This window comes from Paroedura picta, chromosome 2, assembly GCF_049243985.1.
Source record: "Paroedura picta isolate Pp20150507F chromosome 2, Ppicta_v3.0, whole genome shotgun sequence".
Lineage (NCBI taxonomy): Eukaryota > Metazoa > Chordata > Lepidosauria > Squamata > Gekkonidae > Paroedura > Paroedura picta.
Genome location: NC_135370.1, coordinates 184679444 through 184687641, shown reverse-complemented (window position 1 = coordinate 184687641; position 8198 = coordinate 184679444). Strand labels below are relative to the sequence as shown.

General features: G+C 51.3%; 2 protein-coding genes across 2 annotated transcripts; both read left to right on the top strand.

Annotated features, from left to right (window-relative positions):
* Window positions 1-207: 207 nt before the first annotated feature.
* LOC143830941 (uncharacterized) lies at window positions 208-5209 on the top strand. The gene is made up of 2 exons (XM_077324139.1): window positions 208-4556; window positions 4592-5209. The coding sequence occupies exon 1, from the start codon at window positions 479-481 to the stop codon at window positions 2939-2941; it is 2463 nt and encodes an 820-aa protein (XP_077180254.1). The 5' UTR covers window positions 208-478; the 3' UTR covers window positions 2942-4556; window positions 4592-5209.
* On the top strand, window positions 3020-5209 carry LOC143830942 (uncharacterized). The gene is made up of 2 exons (XM_077324141.1): window positions 3020-3142; window positions 3250-5209. The coding sequence occupies exons 1-2, from the start codon at window positions 3020-3022 to the stop codon at window positions 4180-4182; spliced, it is 1056 nt and encodes a 351-aa protein (XP_077180256.1). The 3' UTR covers window positions 4183-5209.
* Window positions 5210-8198: the final 2989 nt, after the last annotated feature.

Sequence of the window (8198 nt, the reverse complement as noted above, 5' to 3'; positions counted from 1 at the left end):
TTCTCCACTGAGTCCCACCCTTTGTATGCTCCACTCTGTGCTGGGCCGGATCCTGGTTCCAGTTGTTCCCAGAACACAATTGTGGAGCCTTGATTCAGGCCCTGTTTCCTGCCCCACAAGGGGACGCCTGAAACAGAACGATCCGTGATGTCACAGATACTCGGCAACCCAATTCCGAAGCTTCTAGAACAACACGGTTGCTATTAGCAAGAGAAAGGAAGGAAGACACCTGCGGGAAGGAAGGGAGGAAGGGAGGAAGGGAGGAGGAAGAGGTGACACCCAGAATGAAAGACTAAGGCACGTGGCGATAGGCTTCCAGCAGAGGAGCCATGAGTCCACCTAGCCTTTGGGCTGCTTTGGGGAAAGACCGCTCCTGAACAAAGCAAGGAAGGCCAGAAGAGGGGAGTGCACCACTGGATCAGTGAGGGGGGGGCAGTGAGAGTGTGGTGGGAGCTCTTGCCCGACAGCAGGTGGAAGGATGGACGATTCAGAGTCTAGTCTGGATGGAATTGTTTCTGAAAGCAGTAAAGCCAGTGAAGAGGCACCCGATGCCGAGGGAGAGGCACAGAATCACGGAATCAACGGGGAGAGCGATGTTGAGGCTGCCTCCCACCCAGAGAGTGGAGACATGGCCCCAGCAATGGAACAAGACACTCCCAAGAGGCCAGCGCCTGGCAAACTGTTGGTAGATCAAACTCTGCAGACGGATAGCAAAGTGAGCATTTTTAGCCACAAAGAACTCAGGGACCAAAGTAACCAGATAGATATTTCTGGCAGTGAAGCCACTGTCACACCGTCTCCTAGAAAGCAGTCCCAAAGCAGCCAGCAGACCCCAGGCCAGGAATCCCACCGGAGCAGCCAGCAGATCCCAGGCCAGGAATCCCACCGGAGCAGCCAGCAGATCCCAGGCCAGGAATCCCGCCGGAGCAGCCAGCAAGTGCCAGGCCGGGAATCCCGCCGGAGCAGCCTCCAGGTCCCAGGACCAGAACCCTACCGAAGTATCCCGCAGATTCCTTCCCAGGAATCCCACCGGAGTAGTCAGCAATCCATCAGCTCCCACATTCCGCACAGTCAGAAGTCTTCCAGAATGCAACTCATAAATGAAGCTGAAAACAAGGAAGACATGAGTTGGATTAGCCAAAGAACAGGGAAAGTTATGAAATGTGAAATCCAGCAGACAAGTCAATTGTGGGAATACAAACCACTCGCTGACATTCTGCACCCTGTCAGTCTGCAGAAAAGCAAAAGTGCAGACCAGGAATCCATTCCCGTTCCTCCCGAAGGTAGAAAATTGGAACAGGCTGCTGCAGAAGAAACCAAACAGAGGACCCAACTGCCAGAGTGTCAAGAAACCAAGGAGGACATACCTCGGATCAGCAAAAGAACAGGCAAGCTCCTGAAATGCACAAGTCAGCAAACAAACGCATTTTGGGAACAAAAACCTCTTGCAGAAATTCTTCGTGCTCCTACTCAATCCCACATTGTCAGCAATGTTAGAGAAACGGTGCGGAATATTGAACAGGATTTCAGTCCTCCGATGGATATAGAAATGGAGCAGCTACCTCAGCATGGCAGTCAGCTGGTGGAAGAGCCTCAACATATGGAAGAGTCTCGGCGTAGCAGTCAACAGGTAGAACGTCAGGAGTCTCAAGTTAGCAGTCAACTGGCGGAAGAGCTTCGGAGAACAGGAGAATCTCGGCGTAGCAGTCAACAGGTGGAAGGACAGGAGTCTCGGCTTAGCAGTCAACAGGCGGAAGAGCTTCGGAGAACAGGAGAATCTCGGCGTAGCAGTCAACAGGTGGAAGGACAGGAGTCTCGGCTTAGCAGTCAACAGGCGGAAGAGCTTCGGAGAACAGGAGAATCTCGGCGTAGCAGTCAACAGGTGGAAGGACAGGAGTCTCGAATTAGCAGTCAACAGGCGGAAGAGCTTCGGAGAACTGGAGAATCTCGGCGTAGCAGTCAACAGGTGGAAGGACAGGAGTCTCGGATTAGCAGTCAACAGGCGGAAGAGCTTCGGAGAACTGGAGAGTCTCGGCGTAGCAGTCAACAGGTGGAAGGTCAGGAGTCTCGGCTTAGCAGTCAACAGGCGGAAGAGCTTCGGAGAACTGGAGAATCTCGGCGTAGCAGTCAACAGGTTGAAGGTCAGGAGTCTCGAATTAGCAGTCAACAGGCGGAAGAGCTTCGGAGAACTGGAGAATCTCGGCGTAGCAGTCAACAGGTGGAAGGTCAGGAGTCTCAGCTTAGCAGTCAACAGGCGGAAGAGCTTCGGAGAACTGGAGAATCTCGGCGTAGCAGTCAACAGGTGGAAGGTCAGGAGTCTCGGCTTAGCAGTCAACAGGCGGAAGAGCTTCGGAGAACTGGAGAATCTCGGCGTAGCAGTCAACAGGTGGAAGGACAGGAGTCTCGGATTAGCAGTCAACAGGCGGAAGATCTTCGGAGAACTGGAGAATCTCGACGTAGCAGTCAACCGGTAGAAGGAAAGACAACTTCTGCTGAAACGATGACAAATCAGACTCTTCAAACTGATAGCAAAATGAGCGTTTTTAGGCAAAAAGAACTATCGGACCAAGGCGAACAGACAGACTTCCCTAACAGTGTAGCAAGTAGCACAACAACTCTTAAAAAACAAGATAGCCAGCTTCATGAATCTCATCATAGTATTCTGCAACTTGAAGGACAAGAATTAGAATCTACTAACAAACAGCTTGAAGAGGAGGCCCTTCAGAGTGAAAGCGGGCAAATACACACTCAAGAATCTCATCATAGTCAGCAGCTGATTAGGCAAGAATCTCAGAAGAGCAGTCAGCAGTCCCTAGGGCCTGAACCCATGATGGAAGATGAAAATGTGCTAGACCAAAAATTACCTTTAGATGCAGATGACAACCAAGCATCTGTTTATGAAGTGCAAAGTACCTGGGTGGACATAAGAACTGGAATCTAATGAGATCTAGTAGTCAGCAGACTACAGAGAGCTTGTTCATAAGCTATCTAGAAAAAATATATAGGAAGGCTCCAGACCATGTGGGTGATGAAACAAAAGTCAAACAGGAGTCCCAGAAGAACATTCAACAGCCAGAGGTGCAGGAATCCCGAAAAGGAAGCAAAGACCAAGAGGTTGAAGGGTCCAGAAAGAGCAGTCAACCTCCAGAATCACAAGAGTCCAGAAAAAGCAGCCAGCACTCAGAAGCACAAGAGTCTCGAAAGGCAGCCAAGACCAAGAGGTTGAAGGGTCCAGAAAGAGCAGTCAACCTCCAGAATCACAAGAGTCCAGAAAAAGCAGTCAGCACTCAGAAGCACAAGAGTCTCGAAAAGGCAGCCAAGACCAAGAGGTTGAAGGGTCCAGAAAGAGCAGTCAACCTCCAGAATCACAAGAGTCCAGAAAAAGCAGTCAGCACTCAGAAGCACAAGAGTCTCGAAAAGGCAGCCAAGACCAAGAGGTTGAAGGGTCCAGAAAGAGCAGTCAACCTCCAGAATCACAAGAGTCCAGAAAAAGCAGTCAGCACTCAGAAGCACAAGAGTCTCGAAAAGGCAGCCAAGACCAAGAGGTTGAAGGGTCCAGAAAGAGCAGTCAACCTCCAGAATCACAAGAGTCCAGAAAAAGCAGTCAGCACTCAGAAGCACAAGAGTCTCAAAAAGGCAGCCAAGACCAAGAGGTTGAAGGGTCCAGAAAGAGCAGTCAACCTCCAGAATCACAAGAGTCCAGAAAAAGCAGTCAGCATTCAGAAGCACAAGAGTCTCAAAAAGGCAGCAAAGACCAAGAGGTTGAAGGGTCCAGAAAGAGCAGTCAACCTCCAGAATCGCAAGAGTCCAGAAAAGGCAGTCAGCACTCAGAAGCACAAGAGTCTCAAAAAGGCAGCAAAGACCAAGAGGTTGAAGGGTCCAGAAAGAGCAGTCAACCTCCAGAATCGCAAGGGTCCAGAAAAAGCAGTCAGCACTCAGAAGCACAAGAGTCTCGAAAAGGCAGCCAAGACCAAGAGTTTGAAGGTTCCAGAAAGAGCAGTCAACCTCCAGGATCGCAAGGGTCCAGAAAAAGCAGTCAGCACCCAGAAGCACAAGAGTCTCGAAAAGGCAGCCAAGACCAAGAGGTTGAAGGGTCCAGAAAGAGCAGTCAACCTCCAGAAGCTGTGGACAAAGCTTTGCAGACATACAGTGTCATTTCTCTTGAAGCTGGCATCTGGCTGAACAGAAAAACTGGCAAGTTTTTGATAAGTCATAGTTTGCAACTAGTGTGACTTCAGTTTGGAAAGCTAATGGGAAAGCACACAGAAGCCATGCCGACACAAGAGCAGTTCCAAAATTACCTGCACTTGAGGCAGATGCTGCAGAAGGAAGTCCAGAGATTGAAGAGTCCCTTCAAAGCAGTGTCCTTGTCGCTGGAAAGGATGAGGATGACCAGCCACCCACCAGCCAAGACTCACATCGTGGCAGCCAGGAAACCTCCCATCAGGAATCACACGGTGGCAGCCAGGAAGCCTCAGGTCAAGGGTCACACCATAGTAGTCAACAAGCCTCAGGTCAAGGGTCACTCCATAGTATTCTGGAAGCCTCAGGTCAAGGTCACTCCATAGTATTCTGGAAGCCTCAGGTCAAGGGTCGCTCCATAGCGGTCCGAAAGATGAGAGCCCAGAGCCACCCGAGAACGAGGACGTCCAGGGTCCAGATGAGATGGAGAAAGTCGTCAGCCGCCGCTTGAGCGAGGCCACGATCCAAAGCATAGCAGCCGCGGAGTTAGACACGAAGTCTGAGTTGATCTACAGTGCTGTCGAGAGAGAGGAAGGGAGCTGGGTGAACACCAGGACGGGCAAGCAGGTCGCCTCGCAGGGGCAGCAGACAGACGAGTCCTCGTTCCAGACCCCCAGAGGGGACGTGAACGTGCTTCATATCCTAGATGGAAGCGAGATGGAGATCCCCGAGCCAGGCCCATGTTAGACCCGTGGGGGAGGGGGAATAACACGTAGGAGTCCAAAAGAGAGGGTGGGCTTTGTGTTAGGACGGTGAGGGAAACGGTGGGGCGAGCCTGTCCAGGGACTTGGTGAGCTGTCTGTGGAACTAGGGAAGACCTGCGAGGCAGACCCCTGTGCCCTAGAAGAGTTGACGGGCATCTGAGACGGACGAGGGGCTACCAGGCAAAGCAACGGGGATCCCCTTTCATCTAGAATGGCTGGCCTTAAGAGGGAGAGGAGAAGAATAAACCAAGCAGTAAACTCTAGACTGGAAATTTGTTTCTTTAGATGTTTTCAAAATTTGGGGCCGATGGGAATTATCCCTGTGGCTGTCTTCATCTTGCAATGGGGTTATATTCTCCACCAATACGGCCGTAGCTGGATGTGATGCTTCAACGGGTGGGGATTGAATTGTGAATTGCAGGGGGTTGGGCTAGATGACCCTGGAGGTCCCTTCCAACTCTTTGATTCTATGGAACCTGGGTCCAGGGCTCAAAAAATCAATGGTTGCCACTTTAGTGCCAGCTTGTGGAACGGTTAAGTGTGACAGACTTTAATCTGGAGAACTGGGTATGATTGCCCGCTCCTTCTCCACATGCAGCCAGCTGGGTGACCTTGGCTAGTCACAGTTATCTCAGAGCTGTGATCTCAGAGTAGCTCTCTCAGACCCACCTCCCTCACGGGGCGTCTGTTGTGGAGAAAGGAAGGGAAGGATGTTTGTAAGCCGCTTGGGAATTCCTTTGGGTAGTTCAGCAGTGGAATAGGCTGCTTAAGGAGGTGGTGAGCTCCCCCTCACTGGCAATCTTCAAGCAAAGGTTGGATACACACTTTTCTTGGATGATTTAGGTTGCTTAGGGCTGATCCTGCGTTGAACAGGGGTTGGATTAGATCAGGGTAGTGAAACTGCGGCCCTCCAGATGTCCATGGACTACAATTCCCAGGAGCCCCTGCCAGCATTCGCTGGCAGGGGCTCCTGGGAATTATAGTCCATGGACATCTGGAGGGCCGCAGTTTCACTATCACTGGACTAGATGGTCTGTATGGCCCCTTCCAACTCTATGATTCTATGATTCTGTAATTCTGTGATTCTGTGAAAAGCAGGATATTTAAAAAGCTCTTCTCTTCTTCAACAGTGCTGTAGATTCAACCCTCCGAAGCTTCCATATCCTCCAGGGGAAAAGACCTCTTTAGCCTGGAGATGAGCTGTAACTTTGGGGCTCCCCAGGACCCACCTGGAGGCTGGCATCCCTAGTTGCCGATAATTGTGAGAAGTTTCTCCAGCAAGTTGGGTGTGGTCTTCAGGGGAAAGGGATGTCGTTTGCAGGGGGTTGGACTAGCTGACCCTGGAGATCCCTTCCAACTCTAGGATTCTAGGATTCTGACCTGGGTGCTGGCATCCCTAGTTGCCAACAATTGTGAGAAATTTCTCCAGCAAGTTGGGTGTGGTCTTCATGGGAAAGGGATGTCGTTTGGAGGGGGTTGGACTAGCTGACCCTGGAGATCCCTTCCAACTCTAGGATTCTAGGATTCTGACCTGGGTGCTGGCATCCCTAGTTGCCAACAATTGTGAGAAATTTCTCCAGCAAGTTGGGTGTGGTCTTCAGGGGAAAGGGATGTCGTTTGCAGGGGGTTGGACTAGCTGACCCTGGAGATCCCTTCCAACTCTAGGATTCTAGGATTCTGACCTGGGTGCTGGCATCCCTAGTTGCCAACAATTGTGAGAAATTTCTCCAGCAAGTTGGGTGTGGTCTTCATGGGAAAGGGATGTCGTTTGGAGGGGGTTGGACTAGCTGACCCTGGAGATCCCTTCCAACTCTAGGATTCTAGGATTCTGACCTGGGTGCTGGCATCCCTAGTTGCCAACAATTGTGAGAAATTTCTCCAGCAAGTTGGGTGTGGTCTTCAGGGGAAAGGGATGTCGTTTGAGGGGGGTTGGACTAGCTGACCCTGGAGATCCCTTCCAACTCTTTGATTCTATGGAACCTGGGTCCAGGGCTCAAAAATCAATGGTTGCCACTTTAGTGCCAGCTTGTGGAATGGTTAAGCGTGCCAGACTTTAATCTGGAGAACTGGGTATGATTGCCCGCTCCTTCTCCACATGCAGCCAGCTGGGTGACCTTGGGCTAGTCACAGTTATCTCAGAGCTGTGATCTCAGAGTAGCTCTCTCAGACCCACCTCCCTCACGGGGCGTCTGTTGTGGAGAAAGGAAGGGAAGGGTGTTTGTAAGCCGCTTGGGAATTCCTTTGGGTAGTTCAGCAGTGGAATAGGCTGCTTAAGGAGGTGGTGAGCTCCCCCTCACTGGCAGTCTTCAAGCAAAGGTTGGATACACACTTTTCTTGGATGATTTAGGTTGCTTAGGGCTGATCCTGCGTTGAACAGGGGGTTGGATTAGATCAGGGGTAGTGAAACTGCGGCCCTCCAGATGTCCATGGACTACAATTCCCAGGAGCCCCTGCCAGCATTCGCTGGCAGGGGCTCCTGGGAATTATAGTCCATGGACATCTGGAGGGCCACAGTTTCACTATCACTGGACTAGATGGTCTGTATGGCCCCTTCCAACTCTATGATTCTATGATTCTGTAATTCTGTGATTCTGTGAAAAGCAGGATATTTTAAAAAGCTCTTCTCTTCTTCAACAGTGCTGTAGATTCAACCCTCCGAAGCTTCCATATCCTCCAGGGGAAAAGACCTCTTTAGCCTGGAGATGAGCTGTAACTTTGGGGGCTCCCCAGGACCCACCTGGAGGCTGGCATCCCTAGTTGCCGATAATTGTGAGAAGTTTCTCCAGCAAGTTGGGTGTGGTCTTCAGGGAAAGGGATGTCGTTTGCAGGGGGTTGGACTAGCTGACCCTGGAGATCCCTTCCCACTCTAGGATTCAAGGATTCTGATATTCTGCTTTACATGCACGTTGTGGAGAACTGCCCTGGAGAAGGGCGATCCTGAGATTCAACCCTGGGTGCAAAGGGCCATGAAAAGGACCTCCCACAGCCAGGCTGAGAGAAAGGTCTTCTTGGGTTGTAGGAACCGGGATCCCTCTTCCCACAGCCCAAGAGAGCAAAGCCCAGTGCTGGCCAGGCAGATTACTATTCCACCCCCCCCCCCCCCACATGATGAGCTCTGCAAACTGGAGCTACATTTAATTTCATTCAAGGCCTGTCAGTCAACGGCAGGGCAGCCGGAGCCTCCAACAAGCACGGCTAAAAAGGCCGTTCGAAAGAGACGGCCCTGACAGCTACTTCATCTTTATTCCGAGC

What these genes read in the sequence shown, in the direction of transcription:
- LOC143830941 (XM_077324139.1), top strand. Translation starts at nt 479, where the DNA reads ATGGACGATTCAGAGTCTAGTCTGGATGGAATTGTTTCTGAAAGCAGT.
- LOC143830942 (XM_077324141.1), top strand. Translation starts at nt 3,020, where the DNA reads ATGTGGGTGATGAAACAAAAGTCAAACAGGAGTCCCAGAAGAACATTC. An exon ending in GTCCAGAAAGAGCAGTCAAC is followed by an intron (nt 3,143 to 3,249) that starts CTCCAGAATCAC and finishes AGAGCAGTCAAC; the next exon opens with CTCCAGAATCACAAGAGTCC.